Genomic DNA, 24,491 nt, shown 5'->3' on the forward strand with positions numbered 1-24,491 from the left:
ACCGATGGATCTTTATGGAAATCACTTGTTCATGCTATTATAGAAAAGCAAAAAGCTTTGATTTGATGTTAATGCCTTATTTTACCGTAACAGAGAGAGTTGGAAATCAATGCTTATCTTTCTTTTTTCCTCCCGTATCTTTCCCCACTTTTCCCCTTTCCTCTCCCCCCCTCCGTTGTTCTTCTATTCACTTTTGTATTTTGTATTTTATAAACACTCTGTCACTTGATTAAAATGTTTGATTTAAAAAAAGAAGAAGAGGAGGAGGAAATTTCCTCTATCGAATTTTAATTTAAGAATTCAATTTCATTAATCAATTCAATCTAATTAAAGTTAAGAATTAAAGTTACATGCATTTATTACATGTAAAAGAATGGAATTTATTAAATTTAGTCTAAGAAGCAATGGATGGAAATGGATCAAGGAGAAAAACAATCTAGAACTTCCCCAACAATGAGGACAATCAACCAGTGGAACTACCGGCCTCCAGAAGTTGTGACTGCTCCATCGCTGGAGGCTTTTAAGAGGAGACTAGACAGCTATCTGCCTGGAATGGTATAAGGTGTCCTGCTTGAGCATGGGGTTGGACTAGAAGACCTCCAAGGTCCCTTCCAACTGTTGTTATTCTATTCCATTCTAATTTATTCCACGAGGTCCTGAATTTCAAGGGATGGTATAAAATTCATCGAAGTCGATATATAACTATGCTATGTTGGTTTGCCCACTGTAGGAGAGAAGTGTTGAGCTCAATAATTTTGGCAGATTGCTGGAGAAGCTTGCCTGTTTAAAAGCGGGTAGACGATGGGTCTGTATGGATTCATTGGGAAATTGATCGCTGTTCATTCACTGAATCATTGATCGTTAATGGGAAAAATGATCCAATTCTGAGATCTTCCACGCACATGCCTCTGCATTGTAATGATCCCGATCTGTACAGATTGAAAGATTCAGTCCAAATGCTAACAATCGGTATCTTTATGATTTGGTTTTCATATTAATTCGGGTTGAGAAGGTGTGATTGGAGCCATAGAGTCCATTTCTGCTCAGGGCTGGAATCCAAATGTGAAAAGATCTCCTTGAAGACATTCAAAGAACAAGAAGATCAAACTCAATTGATTTTTCAATCCGGTTGGGTGCATTTTTGCCCACTTCTCCTTAAAAAGACCCCACTACATATATCCCATAATGTAAAAAAAATATGTTGAGACTCTGGAAAGAGTGCAGAGAAGAGCAATGAACAGGATTAGGGGACTGGAGGCTAAAACATGAAGAATGATTGCAGAAACTGGGTACATCTAGTTTGATGAAAAGAAGAACTAGGGGTGACATGATAGCAGTCTTCCAATATTTGAGGGGCTGCCACAAAGAAGAGGGAGTCAGGCTATTCTCCAAAGCACCTGAGGGCAGGACAAGAAGCAATGGGTGGAAACTAATCAAGGAGAGAAGCAACTAAATTTCCTGACAGTGAGAACAATTAATCAGTGCCTCCAGAAGTTGTGAATGCTCCAACACTGGAAGGTTTTAAGAAGAAATTGGATAACCATTTGTCTGAAGTGGTGTAGGGTTTCCTGCCTAGGCAGGGGGTTGGACTAGAAGACAGAGGTCCCTTCCAACTCTGTTGTTCTATTCTATTCTATTCTATTCTATTCTATTCTATTCTAATTCATGGGTCTATCCAAAGGGTTCTCAATCAAGGACCTTCTCACCAACCCTGAAGGTTGAAGTTTGTATCCATTCTGGTCCAAGCTTGGTTGACTCTTTTCTTCTCCTCTATTCCTCTTGAGCACTTACCTTGGAGAAGAGAGAAGGGGGAGGAGAAGACAGGAGGTGGAGCTGCATCCAAGGGAGATCACCTTTTTGCTAACTGACCAAACCTGTTCTCTTTGACTGCATTGCTGAGCTCAGACCACGGAAGGTCTGTGGGTGTGCGGCAGTTTTCTGTGCCATGATGAAAGTATCTCTGGCTACCTGGCTGATTTTTGCAGCATCTGTAGACCTTGGTAAGATCATTTTTTTTTTTTTTGGAGAAATATTTGGGAAATGTAAAAAAGAAGTGGCACTGGATCTTGGACAAGGGTGGTCTGGTTTCTTCATAGGGTGACAAAAATATATTGTGGTCCCTCAGAAGTAGCCTTTGCATGGTAGGAACTAGTTGATGCTGATAGAGAGGAGAAGGAAGAAGGAAGAAAGGGGAAATGGAAGGGGAAGGGGAAGAAGGGGGAAGAAGAAGAAGAAGAAGAAGAAGAAGAAGAAGAAGAAGAAGAAGAAGAAGAAGAAGAAGAAGAAGAAGAAGAAGAAGAAGAAGAAGAAGAAGAAGAAGAAGAAGAAGAAGAAGAAGAAGAAGAACAACAACAACAACAACAACATCAACAACAGTGGTGGTGGAGGAGAAGGAGGAGGATACACAGCTGAATAATAAGTAGATACAAGTTTATTTTAAAACCTTGCAAAAGTGCTTAAGGACATCGCTTAGAACTTTGCAGCTAACGTGAAGAAGATTGGTGAAGTAAACTGATTCCCAATTGGTTAATAATACCAACATATACAAATGCAGATATGACAATTTAGTTATTTTGCTGCAAACATTTGCAAGGAAAAGGGGTCAGATATTTGTGAGTGAAGAACTAAGAGATTTATAAGTAAGCAACTAAACTGATTAAGGGCCCGGAGACTAAAACATATGAAGAATAGTGGCAGGATTTGGGTTTGGCTAGTCTAGAGAAAAGAAGGACTAAGGGAGATATGATAGCAGTCTTCCAGTATTTGAGGGGCTGCCCCCCAAAAGAAGGGGGTCAAGCTATTCTCCAAAGCACCAGAAGGCAGAACAAGAAGCAATGGTTGAAAACTAACCAAAGAGAGAAGCAACTTAGAACTAAGGAGAAACTTCCTGACAGCTCATCAGTGGAAGAGCTTGCCACCAGAAGTTGTGGGTGCTCCATCACTGGAGGTTTTTAAGAAGAGACTGGACATCCCCTTGTCTGAAATGGTCTAAGTTCGTCTTCTTGAGCAGGGGGTTGGACAAGAAGACCTCCAAGGTCCCTTCCAACCCAGCTATCCAGTTATTCAAGAATTAAATAAGAAGAGACTGGACAGCCGCTTGTCTGAAATGGTCTAAGTTCATCTTCTTGAGCCAGGGGTTGGACTAGAAGACCTCCAAAGTCCCTTCCAGCTCATTTCAGGTTGATGGATTGATTGATTGATTGAACTGGTCTCTGGGATCAAATTCGTTGAAGAGCAATATGTAGGGTTGTAAACAATGCCCATTAAGATATACAATACAAATAAATACATGGTGGGAGGAAAGTGTGACCTCTTTTTACCGATAATGGGAAAAAGTGGTTCACCCTAAAGTTATGATTATGGAGCGAACTCAACCAGGGTGATTTGTAGAAAAACCTGTTGCATGTTGATTTAAAAGGATTCCACGTACTTACTCCCAGGTTAAGTGGCAAACTTAGCTGCTCTACGAACAGATTCCTGGATCCTTGAGTTTTATCTGTGTCTATCCGCAATATAGGAAGATGTTCTTTATGTTTTTCCTCCTGGTTTTGAAATTGTATTAGTTGATCAAAATATGATAGAAAATTCAAAAGAAAATCATGAAAGAATAAGGGAAGGGAAGTGTAGGACAGAGAGGAAGGAAGAGGATAGAAATCTTCAACTTCCGATTCCTTTTGGTGCTGCAGTAGAATAAGGCGATAACATCAAACCTCGGCTTTCTACTTTTATGGAAGAATATATACAGGTAGTCCTTGACTTACAACCATAATCGAGCCCAAAATTTATGTGGCTAAGTGAGACATTGGTTAAGTGAGTTTTGCCCTGTTTTATGACCTTTCTGGTCCCCACTGTTAAGCGAGTCACCATAGTTGTTAAATTAGGGACACGGGTCATTCAGCGAACCTGGCTTCCACTCTGGCTTTCTTTGTCGGAAGGCCGCAAAAGGAGAACCACGCAACCTCGAGGCACTGCAACTGTCATAAACGTGAGTCAGTTGTGCCAAGCGTCTGGTTGTAAATCACGTGACTATGGGAGGGATTCACGTGTCCTCCTGAATAAGGGACCTTTATTCAACCTTCCAGCTCTTCTCTATTCTCTCCTCTTCTTTCTCTTCTCTTCCATTTCGATACTGCTATTCTCCTTTATTATTTTTCTTCTCTTCTGTTTCTCTTCTTCTCTTCTATTATTTCTCTTCTCAGCTATCTCCCTTCTATGTCTATTCTTCTCTTCTATTATTTCTCTTTTCTCTTTCTTATTCTCTTATTTCTCAACTATTTCTACTCTTCTTTCTCTTCTATTATTTCTCTTTTCTTCTCTTTCTATTCTTCTATTATTTCTCTTCTCTTCTGTTTCTATTATTCTCTTCTCCCTTCATTTTTATTCCATTCCATTCCACTCCATATATTCTATTCTATTCTATTCTATTCTATTCTATTCTATTCTCCCCACTCTCCTCCCTCTCCTCCCCTCCCTCTCCCCACTCCACTCCCCACTCCACTCCAACTCCATTCCATTCTCCCTTCCCTCTATTCTATTCTATTCTATTCTATTCTATTCTATTCTATTCCCATTCCATTCCATTCTCCCTTCCCTCTATTCTATTCTATTCTATTCTATTCTATTCTATTCTATTCCATTCCATTCCATTCTCCCTTCCCTCTATTCTATTCTATTCTATTCTATTCTATTCCATTCCATTCCCATTCCATTCCATTCTCCCTTCCCCTCTATTCTATTCTATTCTATTCTATTCTATTCCATTCCATTCCCATTCCATTCCATTCTCCCTTCCCTCTATTCTATTCTATTCTATTCTATTCTATTCCATTCCATTCCCATTCCATTCCATTCTCCTTCCCTCTATTCTATTCTATTCTATTCTATTCTATTCTATTCTATTCTATTCTATTCTATTCTATTCTATTCTATTCCATTCCATTCCCATTCCATTCCATTCTCCCTTCCTCTATTCTATTCTATTCTATTCTATTCTATTCTATTCCATTCCATTCCATTCCATTCCATTCCATTCTGCCTTCCTCTATTCTATTCTATTCTATTCTATTCTATTCTATTCTATTCTATTCTATTCTATTCTACTCTACTCTACTCCACTGTATTGTATTGTCCTGTATTGTTCTCTACTCTACTCTACTCCACTCTACTCTCCACGCCCCACTCCACTCCATTCTATTCTCCCTTCCCTTATTCCATTCTCCATTTCATTCTATTCTATTCTATTCCCTGCATATATTATTCTACAAAAGCAAAAACCTGGTTAAAACTTTCCTTTACAAAAGTAAAAAAAAAAAAAAACTTTACAAAAGTTCATTTTTTTTAAAAAAAAGTGCTTAAACTCTTTTGGAAAACTTTGCCAGATTGTCGAGATGTAAATCTCAGTCCTGATAGAAATGGAGACACACCCAACTCCCCCGCTCCTCCACCCTGCAGATTCTGACGTTCTTCTCTGGCCTTGCAGTTCTCTCTTTGCGGTGTTATACCTGCAGCGAGCCCATGGATGTTAGCTACTGCGTCGCTGTCACCCACTGCCCAGCCAACACCTCCGCTTGCAAGACGACGGTCCACTCGGTGGATTCAGGTGAGAGACCCAGCTCACCTGTCCGTTGAGCTTCTCTAATTTCACTCTGGGGTTTACCTTTGTTTGAGATGAAGCTCGCTGCCAGCCAAGAGTTATGTTCACTGCTTCTGTGGCTGATGGGTTTCTGGCAATGGTGGGATGCACACATTTTTTTTACTACCAGTTTTGTGGGCGTGGCTTGTGGGCGTGGTGTGGCTTGGTGGGCATGGCAGGGGAAGGATACTGCAAGATCTCCATTCCCTCCCCACTCCTGGGGGAAGGCTACTGCAAAATCCCATTCCCACTAACCTGCTTTCCAGCTCCGTTCTCCTGTGCAGGGCAACCAAAGAAGACCCAGCCAATCAGCTGGGACTCAACAGGAGGCAGAGAATAGATGGGGGCGGGGCCAGTCAGAGGCAGTATTTGCCGATTCTCCAAACTACTCAAAATTTCTGTTATCGGTTCTCTGGAAGTTGGTCAGAACCTGCTGAATATACAACCTCTGGTTTCTGGCCATTTTCTGCTCATTTTAGCGGCAAGGCTCCTTAGAATCCATGCTGTGTGCACACCTATAATATGGATTCTAAGATGAGCTAGCTGTGTGCGGCGGCAGCCGAAAAAGCCGATGCAATCCTAGGTTGCATTAATGAGAGGGGTAGAATCAAGATCACGTGAAGTATTAATACCACTTTATAAGGCCTTGGTAAGGCCACACTGGGTATCCTGCATCCGGTTTTTGTCGCCATGATGTAAGAAAGATGTTGAGACTCTGGAAAGAGTGCAGAGAAGAGCAACCAAGATGATCAGAGGACTGGAGGCTAATACTTAAGGGGAATGGATGCAGTAATTGGGTAATGTCCAGTCGAGTGAAAAAAGGACCACAGATGACAGAACAGCAATGTTTCAGTATTCGGGGTGCAGCCACAAAGAATAGGGTCAATAGGATAGGATAGGATAGGATAGGATAGGATAGGATAGGATAATACAACATGCATAGAATAGAATAATACAACAGGAATAGAATAAAACAGAAATACAATATAGAATAGAATAGAAATGCAGTATAGAATAGAATAGAAATATAATATAGCACAGGTCTCCAAACTTGGCAACTTTGAGACTTGTGGACTTCAATTCCCAGAATTCCCCAGGCAGCATGGCTGGCTGAGGAATTCTGGGAGATGAAGTCCACAAGTCTTAAAATTGCCAAGTTTGGAGATCCTTGGAGAAGAGAAGAGAAGAGAAGAGAAGAGAAGAGAAGAGAAGAGAAGAGAAGAGAAGAGAAAATAGAATAGAGCAGAGTAGAGTAATAGAATAGAACAGAATAGAATAGAATAGAATAGAATAGAATAGAATAGAATAGAGTAATAGAATAGAATAGAAATGAAGGGAAGGGAAGGGGAGGGAATTTCTGTTGTTAAGTGAGACCGTTATTGAAGTCTGCCTCATGTTAGGACCTTCCTTGCCGCCGTTGTTAAGAGAATCACCACAGTTAATTAGTGAGCGACACGGAAGCGGTGGGGAGGAAAGAGGTGGATTGTAGTTTGTTGTGCAAACTGAACGAACATGGGAATGGAAGCCTGATCCAGGCCAGGAATCTCCCTTTTAGTAGCTCTCCCTGTAGAGATACAACAGAGCCAGCCATGCATTTATAAGTCCATTAAGCAAGCTGAGTGAAATATTAGGATAGAAAAATAGATAGCAGTAGATTGATTGATTGATTCATTTATGATAGTAAGATTGGCAGATTAATAGGGGAAGGTGATATATAGATAATGGCAAACTTATTGATATATTGTGGAAAGAGTAATGCATTAATGTGAAGATAGATACTGAATTATGCTAGTTACAAAGATTGAGGAAGGGAGGGGGTGAGGGCGGGAGGGAGGGAAGGAGGAAGTTTAAGATGGAAAGACTGTAGATAAATAAGTGGATGACAGATAATAAATTTATTGATTTGATAATATTAGATAGACAATGATAGATACAGATGAAAGACAGAAAAAGATAAAGAAAGAAAGAAAGAAAGAAAGAAAGAAAGAAAGAAAGAAAGAAAGAAAGAAAGAAAGAGAAAGAAAGAAAGGAAGGAAGGAAGGAAGGAAGGAAGGAAGGAAGGAAGGAAGGAAGGAAGGAAGGAAAGAAAGAAAAGATGTAAAGATTGATAGATAAATAAGTAAAGATAATAGACACAGATAAATAAATGATAGATATATTTAAAAGAACAAAAGCTATATAAATAAGTGTAAGATAGATAGATAGATAGATAGATAGATAGATAGATAGATAGATAGATAGATAGATAGATAGATAGACAGACAGACAGACAGACAGACAGACAGACAGACAGACACTAACAGGAGATAGATAGGATAGGATAGATAGGTAGATAGATAGATAGATAGATAGATAGATAGAAGGACAGACAGGAAGACAGACAGACACTAACAGAAGAGATAGATAGATAGATAGATAGAGATAGATAGATAGATAGATAGATAGATAGATAGATAGATAGATAGATAGATAGATAGATAGATAGATAGATAAGGCAGACAGACAAACAGATAGAAAGATGATAGAGATGTTTAAAGGAAAGAAAGAAGAAGGAAAGAAGGAAAAATGATAGGTAAAGATGATAGAGATAGATAGATTTATAGATAGGTAGATAGAATAAATGTATTGATTTATGGAAAAAAAATATGTGTGAGAGAGCGGGAGAAAAGAGAGGGAGAGATCGATCAAATTCTCAAAGGACAGTGAGGGTTCCCCCCAAAATGTTCCTGATTGGATAGGATGTGTGACCCTCTGAGCTTGGGGAGTGATCCGGATCCATATCCAATCCACAACTCTGGGTTTTTCTTCCTACAGCCTGTGCAACTAACTCTAAGAGGAAGAATCTCGGTTTGTCTCAATGATAGGCTGGGCTCTTCCGAACATCCCAGTTAGCAAAAAAAAACACCCATTCTTGGATTATTATTTTTCTTTTTCCCTCCCGTCTCTTACCCTTCTTACTCCTGATCTCCCGCAGGTTTCCCGTTTTTTGGAAACATCACGGTCAGCAAATCCTGCTCCAAGAAGTGTGTGCCCTCGGAGCCGGACACCATTGGTGAAAATCACCCCAACTATTGTTGTTACACGGATTTGTGCAACGTGGGAGCTGGCCAGGCGGCCACAGCGGAGTTCAGTGCCCTGAGCTTCGCCATCGTCCTCGCCTTGTCTCTGCTCGGGCTTCAAGGATAACCCTCCAGGGTGACGCTGGATCTGTTGTGATCTGCTGTGAGGTCTCCCCAGACCCCCAAACGTGGACCTTGGATTCTCCTTCTGGGGGGGGTTCTTAAGATATAGAGATGAGAGTAGAAGTGTCTTCGGGAGCAGAAGAACGGAAAAGAATGAAGAAAAAGACCGTATCATTAGTAGTATCATATGTAGTTTGCTCCTATTCAATAGTTGAAATGCACATACTCTCCTTCTCCTCCTTCTCCTTTTTGTCTTACTCTTCCTCCTCCTTTTTGTATGTCTCCTCCTCCTCCTTATCTATCTACTCCTCCTTCATTTCCTCCTTCTCCTTCTCTACTCTTTTCCTTCCTTCCTTCCTTCCTTCCTTCCTTCCTGCCTGCCTGCCTGCCTGCCTGCCTGCCTTTCCTCACTTTCCTTTTCTTGCTTCCTTCTCTTTCCTTCTCTTTCTTCATCCCTCCCTCTTTTTTCCTGCCTCTTCCCTCTTCCTCCTCCTTCCCACATAACCCCACCCCCTTCTAGCACTGATGTCGTTACTTAGTTGGGTAACGAAATGTCAGCAAGAAAACAACCAAGCTCAGAAAGCATCAAGGACCCCACAGTCCTCCTCCTCCTTGCTCCCTCTTTTTTCCTGCCTCCTCCTCCTCCTCCTCCTTCTCCTTCTCTCCACAGACCTCATCCCCATCTAGCACTGATAATGTTACCTAGTTGGGTAATGAAATGTTAGCAAGAAAACAACCAAGGTTAGAGAGCACCAAGGGCCCCACAGACCTCCTAGTAGTAGTAGTAGTAGTAGTAGTACTCCTACTACTACTAGTAGTACTCCTACTACTGGTAGTAGTAGTACTAGTACTACTGCTCCTACTACATGGCATTGGGCATTGTCTATCTAATCCTGGAGCAGTATATTTCCAAATATACCTATCAAATATTTGTTCCATACCAGATCCAGATATTGTTCACTTGGACACAGGATCTCCTCAAGTTATTTTCAAAGCTTCCTGTGGTAAAGGAAAGAGGAATATTTGCCCTTCTCAAACATAAAGATCGTCTTTCTGGGGCTTCCAGGGAGAGGCGGCTTCCAATATTCCTCCAGGGTGTGGAACAGCCTCCGTCCATCTCAGGGCCACCCTCTCCGATGAATTCATGCAAGATTTTGTAACGTAAAACACATAAGGTTATTTTTTTTGACGGCGGCCTGACAAAGAATGCAGATAAAACCAAGAATCGGTTATTTCTCCCTTGTGCTGTTCGTTTTTAAATGAACCTTGTTTGTTTCTTTGTTCGATTTCTATAGCCAAGTGACTCTGGGGAACTTACAATTCTAAAACTATAATACAGTTAAAACATTTTTTTAAAAAAAAAAAAACCATTAAAGCAAGAAAAACATCCAGAAAATATTACAATTCTAAAACTATAATACAGTTAAAACATATTTTTTTTAAAAAAACCATTAAAGCAAGAAAAACATCCAGAAAATATTACAATTCTAAAACTATAATACAGTTAAAACATTTTTTTAAAAAAAAAAAACCATTCAAGCAAGAAAAACATCCAGAAAATAAATCAAGGTAGTCCTTGACGTACGACCAACATTTGAGCCAACAATTCTGTTGCTAAGTGAAACGTTCGTTAAGTGAGTTTGGCCCTGCTTTATGACTTTTCTTGCCACGGTCGTTAAGTGAGTCGCTGCAGTTGTTAATGAACAATCGTGGTTCTTAAGTGAATCTCGCTCTTTGACTTTGCTCATCAGACCGTCGCAAAAGGGGATCACGTAACCTTGGGAACACAGAAATGGTCGTAAATATGAAGCAGCTGCTAAGCTTCTGAATTTTGATCATGTGATCAGAACACGCCACAATGGTCGTAACTGTGAAAAACAATCGTGAGGTTTTTTTTCAGTGCCGCTGTAATTTTGAATGGGCACTAAATAAACTGTTGTTCAGTCGAGGACTATCTGTACACATAGCAGCTGGGATAGTTTTGTTTATTTTATTTATTTTATTTTACTTGTTTGTCAAACATGTGCAAGATAACAAGTATAGGTATGAAGATAAACATGAACGAAGGAAGTAAATAGTTAACCAGGAAAGCTTGACCAGGAAGAATTACTTGAGGATGGAGTGGCAGGTGGTCCAAAGTTAAATGAAGCAGCAACCTTCTTGACCTAAATTCCTTGGTAGAGTTTTGATGAGATAAGAGGCGGAGGGAAGGGGAGAAAGGAAAGGAAAGGAAAGGAAAGGAAAGGAAAGGAAAGGAAAGGAAAGGAAAGGAAAGGAAAGGAAAGGAAGGAGGGAGGGAGAGAGGAAGGAAGGAAGGAAAAGGAAAGGAAAGGAAAGGAAAGGAAAGGAAAGGAAAGGAAAGGAAAGGAAAGGAAAGGAAAGGAAAGGAAAGGAAAGGAAAGAAAAGAAAACAAAGAGGAAGGAAGGAAGGAAGGAAGGAAGGAAGGAAGGAAGGAAGGAAGGAAGGAAGGAAGGAAGGAAAGAGAAAGAAAAGAAAGAGGAAAGAATGACAGAAAGAAAGAGGAAGGAAAGACAGAGAAAAGAAAAAGGAAGGAGAGAAAAAGAAAGAAAGAAAAGAGAGAGAAAGAAAAGAAAGAGGAAGGACAGATAGAAAGAAAAAGAAAAAAGCGAGGAAGGAGAGATAGAAAGGAAGGAAAGAGAGAAAGAAAAGAAAGAGTAAGGAAGGAAGGACAGAAAGAAAGAGAAAGAGAGAGAGAGAGAGAGAGAGAGAAAGAAAGAAAGAAAGAAAGAAAGAAAGAAAGAAAGAAAGAAAGAAAGAAAGAAAGAAAAGAGAAAGAGAGAAAGGAAAGAATGAAAGAAAAGGGGAGGGAGGAGAGAAAGAAAGAGGAAGGAAATATAGAGAGAGAATGAAAAGAAAGGAAGGAAGGAAGGAAGGAAGGAAGGAAGGAAGGAAGGAAGGAAGGAAGGAAGGAAGGAGAAAGAAAAGAAAGAGGAAAGAATGACAGAAAGAAAGAGGAAGGAAAAGAGAGAGAGAAAAGAAAAAGGAAGGAGAAAAAGAAAGAAAGAAAAGAGAGAGAAAGAAAAGAAAGAGGAAGGACAGATAGAAAGAAAAAGAAAAAAGCGAGGAAGGAGAGATAGAAAGGAAGGAAAGAGAGAAAGAAAAGAAAGAGTAAGGAAGGAAGGACAGAAAGAAGAGAAAGAGAGAGAGAGAGAGAGAGAGAGAGAGAGAGAGAAAGAAAGAAAGAAAGAAAGAAAGAAAGAAAGAAAGAAAGAAAGAAAGAAAAGAGAAAGAGAGAAAGGAAAGAATGAAAGAAAAGGGGAGGGAGGAGAGAAAGAAAGACGAAGGAAATATAGAGAGAGAATGAAAAGAGAAGGAAGGAAGGAAGGAAGGAAGGAAGGAAGGAAGGAAGGAAGGAAGGAGAAAGAAAGAAAGAGGAAAGAATGACAGAAAGAAAGAGGAAGGAAAGACAGAGAAAGAAAAGAAAAGGAAGGAGAGAAAAAGAAAGAAAGAAAAGAGAGAGAAAGAAAAGAAAGAGGAAGGACAGATAGAAAGAAAAAGAAAAAGGAAGGAAGGAGAGATAGAAAGGAAGAAAGGAAAGAGAGAAAGAAAAGAAAGAGTAAGGAAGGAAGGACAAAGAAAGAGAGAGAGGAGAGAGAGAAAGAAAGAAAGAGAGAGAGAGAGAGGGAGGAAGGAAGGAAGGGAGGGGAAGAGAGAGAGAGAAAGGAAAGAATGAAAGAAAAGGGGGAGGGAGGAGAAAAAGAAAGGAAGGAAATATAGAGAGAGAATGAAAGGAAAGAAAGAAGGAAAGAAAGAAAGAAGAAAGGAAGGGCGTGAGGGAGGGAGGGAAAGAGAGAGAAAGGAAAGAATGAAAGAAGAGAAAGGAAAGAATGAAAGAAGAGGATGGAAAGAAAGAAAGAAAGAAAGAAAGAAAAGGGGGAGGGGGGAGAGAAAGAAAGAGGAAGGGAATATAGAAAGAGAATGGAAAGAAAGAAAGAAAGAAAGAAAGAAAGAAAGAAAGAAAGAAAGAAAGAAAGAAAGAAAGAAAGAAAGAGAGAGAGAGAGAGAGAGAGGAAGGAAGAACGAAAGAAAGAAGGAAGGGAAAGAGAGAGAGAGAAAGGAAAGAATGAAAGAAGAGGAAGGAAAGAGAAAGAAAAGAAAGAAAGAAAAGGGGAGGGCGGAGAGAAAGAAAGAGGTAGGGAATATAGAGAGAGAATGGAAAGAAAGAAAAAAGAGAGAGAGAGAGAGAGTGAGAGAGAGAGAGGAAGGAAGGAAGGAAGGAAGAAACCATTCAGTAGTGCAGTCCTTAAGAGAACCAGTTTAGTATTGCAATTATTAAGACACAAGCTAGAAACCAGCAGTCCGTGGCGGTGCAGTCCCACCCGAAGCCCTTCAAGGCTACCTGGGTAACGCTGGGCCAGCCCCTCTCTCTCGACCCTAAGAACCACGTAACGGCCGCAGAGCGCTTCTAACGTCTCGCCAAGAACCGCAGGGACCGGCCCAGGCGACCCCCCAGAAGTCAAAAGAATTGCCCCCAGTCCAGATCAGGCAACGAAAACCTGAAGGCAGAAATTCACTCCTTGAAAAGCATGGATTTGCCATTGACAGCAGGCGGCGCTAAAACACCAGGATTACCGCTTTGAATTTATTTATTCATTTATTTATTTATTTTAAAAAATCCGCATTATAGTAAAAATTTCAAATCTTCCGATGGGATGGGTCAGCGCGACAGTGAAGGGTTAAGTGGGCGTCGTTTCCAAATGTGAACATCTTGATGCAGAGAGAAGGAAGATGCAAGCCACCAACGCCTAAAGTAAATCCTTCCTTCTTTCCTCCCTCCCTCCATTTTTCCTTCCTCTGTCATTCTCTCCTTCCTCCCTTTTTCCTCCCTTCCTCCATTTTTCATTCCCTCCCACCCTTTTTCCTTCCTCCATTCCTTCCTCCCTTTTTCCTTCCTTCCTTCCTTCCTCCATTTTTCCTTCCTCCCTCCCTTTCCCCGCCCTCCTTCCCTCCTTCCCTTTCTCATTCCTTCCTCCCTCCATTTCCCCTCCTTCCCTCCCTTTCTCCCTTTTCTTTCCTCCATTCCTTCCTCCCCATTTCATTCCTTCCTTCCTCCATTTTTTCTTCCTCCCTCCCTTTTCCCTCCCTCCTTCCCTCCCTCCCTTTCTCATTCCTTCCTCCCTCCATTTTCCCTCCTTCCCTCCCTTTCTCCCTTTTCCATCCCTCCCTCTCTCCCTTTTTCATTCCTTCCTTCCTTTCTCCATTTTTTCTTCCTCCCTCCCTTTCCCTCCCTCCTTCCCTCCCTCCCTCTCATTCCTCCCTCCCTCCATTTTCCCTCCTTCCCTCCCTTTCTCCCTTTTCCATCCCTCCCTCCCTCCTTTTTCATTCCTTCCTTCCTTCCTCCATTTTTCCTTCTCCTCCCTCCCTCCTCCTTTCCTTCCTTCCTCCCTTTTCCATCCCTCCCTCCTTTCTCCCCTGGGGGAAAAAAAAAAACAGTTAAAATGGAAAAAAATTTAAAAAAAGCAAAGCCATCAAAACAAAGCCAAAAATAAATAAATAAACGAATGCAGGCTTCTCAAGGCACACGCCCTATGCCTATTCTTTCTTCAATTAAAAAAATAACAATGCAATTTCATTCCAAACCGCCACCCCCCACAACACCTCAACCTCCACAATCTGTACATCACATGGCCACCCCTTCAATCATCCCATTCGGCCCCCCTCAAATCCTCTGGAAATCTTTGCAGTCTTTCCCGAGACAAAGCAGCTCACAAAAATAGCACTGCGGATCCTTTCCATAAATACAGTCTATTGTGCAAGAGGAAAAGGAACCAACGGATGCCCTGCCTTGGCTGGGCGCGCTGCAGGGATCAGGGGTGCCACCAGGGGGCGGTGCAGGCTACCCTGGGCCCAGAATTAGCTGACTTAAGCAAGAAGGGAGGGGCTGAACATTGCTGGAAGCAGGAAGAAACCAAAGTGCGGATTAAAATAATAAAAGGGGGGAAGGGGGAGCAGGAGCTGGAAGTCCACCCCCACCCCCCGGTGCAGAGTGGTTCGTTCCTCAGCTGCACCAGCAGACCGGAAGACTTAGCCAGCACCTTGCTGGCCAAGGTCCTCCCTCCCGCCCCTCTGGTGTGCGTCTGAGCATCCTATCACCTGGGCCCAGGTAAGCCCCCGAGCATGTCGACACTGCTCCTGATCTGTGGGACGGCGGCCGTCACCTTCTTCACCTGCCTGGATGGCTGGTACCTGCTGAGGATGCCCTTCATTTACCTGTATGCCAGGTGGCTGCTGCCCAGACTCGCTGACCCTTTGCAAGAGCAGCAGTTCCGTAGCTGGGTGCTGCCTTCCGACTTGGACCTCCTGGTGCACATGAACAACGCCCGGTACCCCCGTGAGGCTGACATGGCCCGTTGCATGTACATGGTCCGTTGCGGGCTCTTCCAGGCTATCCGGGCCCTCGGGGGCCACACCATGCTCTCCGCCTCCTGCTGCCGCTTCCGGCGTTCGCTGCACCTCTTTGAACGTTTCACCATCCGGACACGCATCCGAGGCTGGGACCACCGAGCGTTTTTCCTGGAGCAGCGCTTCGTCAGCGCCCGGGACGGCTTCGTTTGCGCCGTGTTGTTGGTGCGACAACACGTGACGGGCACCACGCCGGGCACGGCAGTGGAGCAGGTGTGCCGGCGGAAGGTGAGGGCCCGAAAGGCTGGGGAGGATGATCGACAGTTGCCAAGGTTGGGTCCCAAAGGCGGAGAGGTCGCAGAGCATGAGAGAGATGGAAGGGACCTGAAGAGGTCATTTAGTCCAGGGGTCTCCAACCTTGGCTGCTTTAAGCCCAGAGGGCTTCGACTCCTAAAATTGCCCCATTCAACCATGCCTGCTCTCCTAGTCCCTTAGAGTGGAGAAATTGCAGGGATTTCAAGAGAGTAAAGCAGCCATAGAGTTGAAGTCTAGCGAAGCTGGCAGGGGAATTCTGGGAGTCGAAGTCCGCCAGGCTTAAAGTGGCCAAGGTTGAAGACCCCTAGTCTAATCCAACCCACTTGCTCAAACAAGAGACCCTATATGAATGAATGAATGGAGGGAGGGAGGGAGGGAGGAAGGAAGGAAGGAAGGAAGGAAGGAAGGAAGGAAGGAAGGAAGGAAGGAAAAAATGAATGAATGGAATGAATGAATGAATGAATGAATGAATGAATGAATGAATGAATGAATTCTTCATTGGCCAAGTGTGATTAGACACACAAGGAATTTGTGTGTCATGTGTGTGTCTATACACCACTCTGGGCAAATGGTTGTCGAATCTCTTCTTAAAAACCACCAGGGATGGAGCTGTTCCACTGGTCACACGTAGTCCTCAACTTACAACAGTTCATTTAGTGACCGAACGGCCCTGAGAAAAAGAGACTTACGGCCGTTTTTCACACTGAACAACCGTTGTAGCATCCCCAGGGTCATATGATAAAATTTACATCCTGGGCAACTGACTCGTATTTTTTGCGGATTGCAGCGTCTCGGTCTCGCTTAATCCCCTCTTGCGATCTCCTGTCGAGCCAAGTCGATGGGGAAGCCAGATTCACTTAGCAACCGTAGCAAGAAAGGTCATAAAACGGGTCAAAACTACAACAGCTGTCTCGCTTAGCAGCAGAAATGTTGGACTCAATTGTTGTCGTAAGTCGGGAACTACCTCTAATTGTCCTCACCGTTAGGAAGTTTCTTCCTTAGTTCCAGGTTGCTTTCCTCCTCGAATACTTTCCACCCGTTGCTTCTTGTCTTGCCTTCAGGGGCTTTGGGGAATAATTTGACCTCCCTCTTCTTTGTGACAGCCTCTCAAAATATTGAAAGACTGCAATCACGTCCCCTCTGGTCCTTCTCGATTTCAAACTGGATTTTCTTCTTAAAAGCTCACAGTTCACTCGCTTCAACCGGTAGGGATGTTAAAAAGATCAAAGTGACATCCTCCAACGGCGTCACTGAAGATGGCCTCCCCACTCCCCCGTTACGGGTAGTCCGTGACTTAACGACCACAAGTGAGCCCAAATTCGTGTTGTTAAGCAAGACGTTGAAGTGGATTTTGCCACATTTTACGAAAAATAAATTGCCCCCCCTCCTCTTTTGGTAGCCTCTCAAACACTAGAATATTGCTATCAGGTTAACAGAGCTGGAAGGGGCCTTGGAGGTCTTCTAGTCCAGCCCCCTGCTCCAACAGGAGACCCTATATTATTTCAGACAAGTGTCTGTCCTGTCTCTTCTTAAGAACCTCCAGTGATGGAGCACCCACAACTTCTGGTTTTCCACTAGTTTATTGTCTTCACTTTCAGGAAGTTTCTCCTTAATTCCACGTTGCTTCTCTCCTTGATTAGTTTCCATTTATTGTTTCTTGTCTGACTTTCTTGTGCTTTGGAGAATAGCTTGACCCCCTTCTTTTGGGGGGCAGCCCCTCAAATACTGAACGACTGCTCTCATGTCCTCTCCATCCTTCTTTTCTCTAGACTAGCCATACCCAATTTCTGCAATCCTTTACATATTTTTGTCTCCAGGCCTATAGAATAGAAATAGAAATAGAATTCTTTATTGACCAAGTGTGATTGGACACACAAGGAATTTGTCTTGGTGCAAATGCTCTCAGTGTACATAAAAGAAAAGATACATTCATCAAGAGTCAAGAATCATCCGGTACAACACTTAATGATAGTCATAGGGTACAATAAGCAATCAAATCATACTAGGAAACAGTCCTTATAAATCGTAAGGATACAAGCGACAAAGTGACAGTCATACAGTCACAAGTGGAAGAGGATAGGTGATAAGGAGTGATGAGAAGATGAATAGTAATAGTAGTGCAGACTTTGTAAATAGTTGGACAGTGTTGAGGGAATTATTTGTTTAGCAGAGTGATGGCTTTCAGGAAAAAAAACTGTCCTTGTGTCTAGTTGTTCTGGTGTGCGGTGCTCTATGGTGCTCTTCAATCATCTTAGTTGCTCTTCTCTGCGCTCTTTCTAGAATCTCAACTGGATGCCGTATTCCAAGTGTGGTCTTACCCAAGCATTATAAATCAAAATAAAGCCTTGGGAGAAAATGTCACCAGAGATGAGAAGAAGATACAACCTTTGGAGGGCCACCAGCTCCATAGTCTAGAGAATTTACTGATGGTTTTCTACCTGGTCATCGGAGGTGAATCTGGGTCAGATAGAACCTCTAAGATAAGTGTTTCTTAACCTCAACACCTCTAAGAGGCTGGAGAATTCTGGGAGTTGAAGTCCATGTTTCTTAAAGTTGCTGAAGTTAAGAACCAGAGTTCTAAGAACATGAAGGTTCCAGTTGTAGAGTATCCCTGCCATGTGGCACAGTTGAGTTCCCATTGTACCCAATCTTGACAGACTTGAACATTGGGCGCTATCTAACCTAATGGTGAAAAAAGTAAGGTTCTACATTTAAGCAAAAAAAAAAAAAAAAAACCAAAATGCAGGTGCAGTAAAGGTGGTATCTCACTCAATAGCACTAATTGTGAGAAAGACGTTGGAATCCTAGTGGACAATCCCTTAAACATGAGCCAGGAGGGACAGCCCAAACCTTGTTTTCGTAACTTGAAATGCCAGCATTTTAAGCTGGCTGAAAGGAACGGAGAACTGGGCTATTATAAAGTTTACCTGTGCAATAAGAAAACTGGTTGGGTGACTGTGGACCAATCATCAGGAGACAGTGAGTTCCAGTCCTACCTTTACCACGAAGGCTGGGTAGGTAACTATGGGCCAATCACCAGCAGATGGTGAATTCTAGTCTTGCCTAAGTCATGAAAACCAGCTGGGTGACTTTGGGCCAATTTCCAGGAGACCACGAGTTCTAGTCCCCCCTTAAGCATGAAGGCTGGGTGGGTGAGTGGCTGTGAGCCAATCTCCAAGAGATGGCAGGTTCTAGTCCTGCCTTAGCCATGAAAGGCAGATGGGTGGCTTTGGCCCAGTCCTCTTCTCTCGGCCCAACTCACCTCACGAAGTTGTTGTCGTGGGGAAAATAGGGTATATTTGCTGCCTTGAATTATTGGTTAAAATAATAAAGGTGGGATATAAATACATATTATATTACATTTGCTGATGTTTCTTCTCCCTCCCCTTCTCCTTCCCTCTCTCCATCTCCTTTTCCCTCTCCCACTCCTCCTCCTCCTCCTCCTCCCTCCTCCTCCTCCTCCTCCTCTTCTTCTTCTTCTTCTTCTTCTTCTTCTTCTTCTTCTTCTTCTTCTCTCTCCTCCTCCTCCTCCTCCTCCTTCTTCTTCTTCTTCTTCTCCCTCTCCTCCTCCTCCTCCTCCTTCTTCTTCTTCTCCCTCTCCTCCTCCTCCTCCTCCTCCTCCTCTTCTTCCTCTTCCTCTTCCTCTTCTTCCTCCTCCTCCTCCTCCTCCTCCTCCCTCCTCCTCCTCCTCCTCCTCCCCCTTCTTCTTCTTCTTCTTCTTCTTCTTCTTCTTCTTCTTCTTCTTCTTCTTCTTCTTCTTCTTCTTCTTCTTCTTCTTCTTCTTCTTCTTCTTCTTCTTCTTCTTCTCCCTCTCCTCCTTCTCCTTCTCCTCCTCCTTCTTCTTCTTCTGTTTGAATTGCAGGTTGAATCCCCAGCCCTGTCGGAAGAGATCCAACATTGGTTGAGATACAACGAAGCCAGCAGCCAGAACCTCAGGATGGAAAGCAACGTCCAAGAAAAGAGCAAAGCCCCCTGATGGGGGCTGCCCAGAAGCATCTCCCTCAACCATCTTCCAGACCAGGCTTCCATTCCCAAAGGATCAGGCAGGATTTGCCATCTCTTCTTGGCTGTGGGCACCTGAAGGAAAAGCTGGAATGGCTGGACTTGAAAGGTTGTCCTCAATATACCCCCAATTGGCCACTTGGATGGAGGTCGGGAGCTCCAAAGGCCCCGGGAAAGAGGGGGCAGATGTCCAAGCAACTGCTCTCCTCATCAGGACTCATGTTCAACACTCATGTGTAGCCCTTGGCAACCGCTTTAGACAGCAGCAACACAAGTGAATTTTGTGGTATTCAGCCAGGCCGAGAGAAAGGAAGAGACTCCGTTCTTAAAATGGCATGATGACCAAGATGAGTTTAAACTCAGTTGCATGCCAGTTCTACAAAGGAGAAAGTCACTTCTTAATTCTCTTCCTCTCCTCTCCTCTCCTCTCCTCTTCTCCTGTCTTCTCTTCTGTCCTCTCCTCTCCTCTTCTCTGCTCTCTTCTCTCCTCTTCTCTCCTCTCCTCTCTTATCCTCCTCTTCTCCTGTCTTCTCTTCTCCTGTCTTCTCTTCTCCTTTCTTCTCTTCTGTCCTCTCCTCTCCTCTTCTCTGCTCTCTTCTCTCCTCTTCTCTCCTCTCCTCTCTTATCCTCCTCTTCTCCTGTCTTCTCTTCTCCTGTCTTCTCTTCTCCTGTCTTCTCTTCTGTCCTCTCCTGCCATCCCCTCCCCGTTCTCTCCTTCTCCTTCCTCCTCCTACTCCACTTTACTTTTCTTCCCTCTACTCCTTTCTTCCTCCTCCTCCCCTCTTTCTTCTTCCTTCCTTCCTCTCCTCTTCCTTCTCCTTCTTGTCCTCTTCCTCCTCTTTCCTCTTCCTTCTCTCTTCCCTTCCATCTTCTCCTCTCCTCTCCCCTTCCTCTCCCTTCCCTTCCATTTTCTCTTCTCTTCCCTTCCCTCTCTTCCCCTCTCCTCTTCCATTACCTTCTCCTCCTCCTATCCTATCCCACCCTCTCATCTTCTCCCCCTGCTCTCTTCTCTCCTCCTCCTCCTCCTCCTCCTCCTCCTCCTCCTCCTCCTCCTCCTCCTCGTTCTTCCTCCTCTTCATTTTTTCTTTCTTCTCCCCCTACTCCTGTCTTCCTCCCCTCTTTCCTCTTCTTCCTCCTTCTTGTTCTTCCTTTTTCTCTTTCCTCTTCTTTCCCTTTTCCCCTCCCCTCCCTTCCCTCCCCTTCTCGTCTCCCTTCCATTCCCTTCTCCTTTCCCCAAATATTTTCATCTTTTCCTTCTGTTCCATATTTATTTCCACTCAAGCGCTAGTAATTCTTTCCCTCCATTCCAGAAACATCCTTACATTAGCCTGGCTCGAAGCAAAGCACTTGGCATCTTGAGATGTTTGTTCTTCTATTGCACTATAGAAATATTCAGGGATGTTAAACGCCTAAGCTTGTTTTTAAATATGTATTTATTGTTTATTTATTAAATTAAATTAAATTAAATTAAATCTATAGGAAAAAAAAAACCCTACATACTCACTGTCAAGCCCATCTGGGCGACTTAAGACATCACAAAATATCAATTAGAAAGTTAAGGTTAAGAATATTTAAAGTTAAGACATTAAAAGGTATTGCCATGCAAGCCATATTTGTCGTGCGTTCTTTATTCCGTCTCTGGAATTTTTTTTCCCTTCAGACTTAAAACACTAAACCTGGTTTAACAGGGCTGTGAAAATATTTCCTGCTGAGCTTTTTGCCTGTCTTTGCCTTAACCAGATCCAATTATTGGGGGGGGGGGTGGACCCTTCATTTGTGGCAGATCTAATGGGCAGAAGATCCTTTTCTGCAAATCGGTTTTCTATGAGTTCTTCACAGAAATCCGGTTAAATATTCTGCCCTGCCAAATCGGCTTTCCCCATCTAAGGTAGCCTTAGACAGGGGATTTCAACTCCCAGAATCCTTAGCTACGACCAGAGCATTCTGGGAGTTGAAGTCCACTGCTCTGGAAGGCCCCTTCAAAATCCCATGGGCTCCTATCAATCCAAGCCTTTGGAATGATTAACTCAGTGAGCAACTCGGAACTTACTCTGTGAGTTGAACTTATCCATGTATTGCTTGGACGGAAGCTGCCTTATTCCACCCCAAGGTTGGACTGTCTTATCGTGGCGAAGAGAAAAGTCAGCCCCACTGTTTAAATCCGTACAAGTGGGCTTTGACTTACGGCTACAATGGAGCCCCAAATTTCCATCGTTAAGTGAGACATGGGTTAAGTGGCTTTTGACCCATTTTACGGCCTTCCTGGCCGCCGTTGTGAAGTGAATCACTGCAGCTGATCCTTTAGCAACACGGTTGTTTCGTGGACCTGGTTTCCCCATCGAATTCACCGGTCCAAAGATCGCAAGAGGGGATCCATGTGACCTTGGGATGCTGCAGCCGTCGTAAGTACATGCCAGTGGCCCAGCGTTTGACTTCTGATCACATGACCACAGAGATGCTGCAATGGTCGTAAAGTGTGAAAAACAGTGCTAAGCAGGTGTAGGATTCAAAAATCCCAGCAACCGGTTCACTGCCCAATTGCCGGGTGGGCATGGCCGTGGTGGGTGTGGCCTACTGAAACTTTCAGGAGGGCTGTTTCTCACCTTCCCCAGAGTCCGGAGGCTTTCCTCAGGCCTCCGGGAGGGCCAAAATGGAGGCCCTCCAGAAGCCAGAAACAGGCCCGTTCCTGGACTTCCGGTACTTCCAAAAGACCCATTCTCCCCCTTCCTGCACTTACCCGCATCTAAAATGGGCCGTGTGGAGATTCCTGGGAGGGGAAAGGTGGGTGGGGCCAGCCGGTCAGTTCAAATACCGGTTTAGCAAACCAGTCTGAACTGGTAGAATCCCACCCCTGGTCCTAAGTCATGTTTTTTTTCCCGATGTCATTGTAACTCTGAGCTATCACCAAATGCAAGAAGAGGGAGGGTCCAGCTATTCCTCAAAGCACCTGAAGGCAGGACAAGAAACAATGGATGGAAACTAATCAAGGAGAGAAGCAACCTGGAACTACGGAGAAATTTCACAACAGTGAGGACAATTAACCAGTGGGACAACTTACCTCCAGAATTCTCTAACCCTGTAAGTTTTTCAGGAGAGATTGGACAACCATTTGTCTGAAGTGGTATAGGGTTTCCTGCCTGAGCAGGGGGTTGGACTAGAAGACCTCCAAGGTCCCTTCCTTTATTCTGTTAAAGCTGTACAAAGGGAATGATCAAAGTTCGGCTGTCCTGCTAAAGCTTCTTGTGGTTTATTTTGAGCATGTTGGCAATGTTCCCACCTTCTTTCTGGACTTAAGTGTGAGGATTAATGAAAGTCACCTTAAGGCACAAGGAGGCTTAGTGTAATTAAGACTTGCAGAGGAGGGGGGGAAGGAGGGAGGGAGGGAGAGGGGGGGAGGGATCCTTGGTATTTTCTGAGCTTGACTGTTTCATTGCAGACATAGAAATAGAATGGAATGGAAAGCAAAGGAATGGAAGAGAAGAAATAGAATAGAATAGAGTAGAATAGACTGGAGTGGAGTGGAGTGGAGTGGAGTAGAGTAGAGTGAAGTGGAGTGGAGTGGAGTAGGATAGGATAGGATAGGATAGGGTAGGGTAGGGTAGGGTAGGGTAGAGTAGAGTAGGGTAGGGTAGGGTAGGTAGAGTAGAGTAGAGTAGGGTAGGGTAGGGTAGGGTAGGGTAGGGGTAGGGTAGGGTAGAGTAGAGTAGAGTAGAGTAGAGTAGAGTAGAGTAGAGTAGAACAGAACAGAACAGAACAGAACAGAACAGAACAGAACAGAACAGAACAGAATAGAATAGAATAGAATAGAATAGAATAGAATAGAATAAAGACCTTGGAGGTCTTCTAGCCCAACCCCCTGCTTAGACAGGAAGCCCTATTCCAGACAAATGACTTTCCAATCTCTTCTTAAAAACCTCCAATGTTGGAGCATTCACAATTTGTGGAGGCAAGTTGTTCCACTGGTTAATTGTTTTCACTGTTAGGAAATTTCTCCTTAATTCCAAGTTGCTTCTCTCTTGATTACAGAAAATTACAGAATAACACAGTTGGAAGGGACCTTGGAGGTCTTCTAGTCCAACCCCCTGTTTAAGCAGAAGACCCTCTACCATTTCAGTCAAGTGGTTCTCCGGTTTCTTCTCAATATCCTCACAGTGATGGAGCACCCACAACTTACGGAGGCGAGCTGTTCAACGGGTTAGTTCGATTAGATTATCAAATTAGGTAACATCATTAGTGCTAGCTGATGATGGTAATAAAATATCTGCACGAAAAGAGCCCAAATCAGAGAGCACCAAGAATTTTTCCATTCAACCCTGAGCCAGAGGTGGTATTCAGCAGGTTCTGGACTGGTTCTGGAGAACCGGTAGCAGAAATTTTGAATAGTTTGGAGAGAAATCCCACCTCTGAGTAGAGATTTTACAGCATCTTTCCCCTGCCATGCCCACCAAGCCACACCCACAGAACCGGTAGTAAAAAAGTTTGAATCCCACCACTGCCCCGAGCTGCAAATATTTTTTTCTTCTGTGAGAGAAGAGTATTCCATTTTTCCAGTGGAGGTTTGGTGGTGGGTTTTTTGTTTTGTTTTGTTTTGTTTAGATATCGACCACCTATAATTTCCAAAGCATAATGTGTCAGGTGGATTGTGTTATTTCTTCCACAAACCAGGATTCTGAAACCAAGATTCAGAGTTTTGCCTGAATATAGGTTTCTTTTTCCCTCCTTTACCCATAATCATTGTTAGAGGCTGCTGTTCTGGTAAAGCTTTTTAATAATCTCCAGAGCATTCAGACATGCAGGTAAACAAGACTTCGAGGCTATGGGTTGAGCCAAATTTGCATGAAGGCAGCTAAATCCGGTGATGCTGAACAATTGAGGGAGCCATTTCTATTGTAGAAATGGCTGAAAGGGGACATGATGGTTGTCTTCAAGTACTTCAAGGTTTAGGATTAGGTTAGGGTTAGGTTAAGTACTTCAAGGGTTAGGGTTAGGAATGTGA

General features: G+C 43.4%; 2 protein-coding genes across 2 annotated transcripts; both read left to right on the forward strand.

The window, feature by feature from the left end:
- Positions 1-1,905: 1,905 nt before the first annotated feature.
- LOC113446385 (ly6/PLAUR domain-containing protein 2-like) lies at positions 1,906-8,841 on the forward strand. Its single transcript, XM_026716017.2, has 3 exons — positions 1,906-2,000; positions 5,480-5,599; positions 8,607-8,841. The coding sequence occupies exons 1-3, from the start codon at positions 1,946-1,948 to the stop codon at positions 8,816-8,818; spliced, it is 387 nt and encodes a 128-aa protein (XP_026571802.1). The 5' UTR covers positions 1,906-1,945; the 3' UTR covers positions 8,819-8,841.
- A 5,969-nt stretch (positions 8,842-14,810) lies between these two features.
- On the forward strand, positions 14,811-21,101 carry THEM6 (thioesterase superfamily member 6). The gene is made up of 2 exons (XM_026716032.2): positions 14,811-15,466; positions 19,356-21,101. The coding sequence occupies exons 1-2, from the start codon at positions 14,954-14,956 to the stop codon at positions 19,467-19,469; spliced, it is 627 nt and encodes a 208-aa protein (XP_026571817.1). The 5' UTR covers positions 14,811-14,953; the 3' UTR covers positions 19,470-21,101.
- Positions 21,102-24,491: the final 3,390 nt, after the last annotated feature.

The sequence above is a fragment of the Pseudonaja textilis genome, chromosome 3 (assembly GCF_049901715.1).
Source record: "Pseudonaja textilis isolate UNSWEBS1 chromosome 3, rPseTex1.2, whole genome shotgun sequence".
Lineage (NCBI taxonomy): Eukaryota > Metazoa > Chordata > Lepidosauria > Squamata > Elapidae > Pseudonaja > Pseudonaja textilis.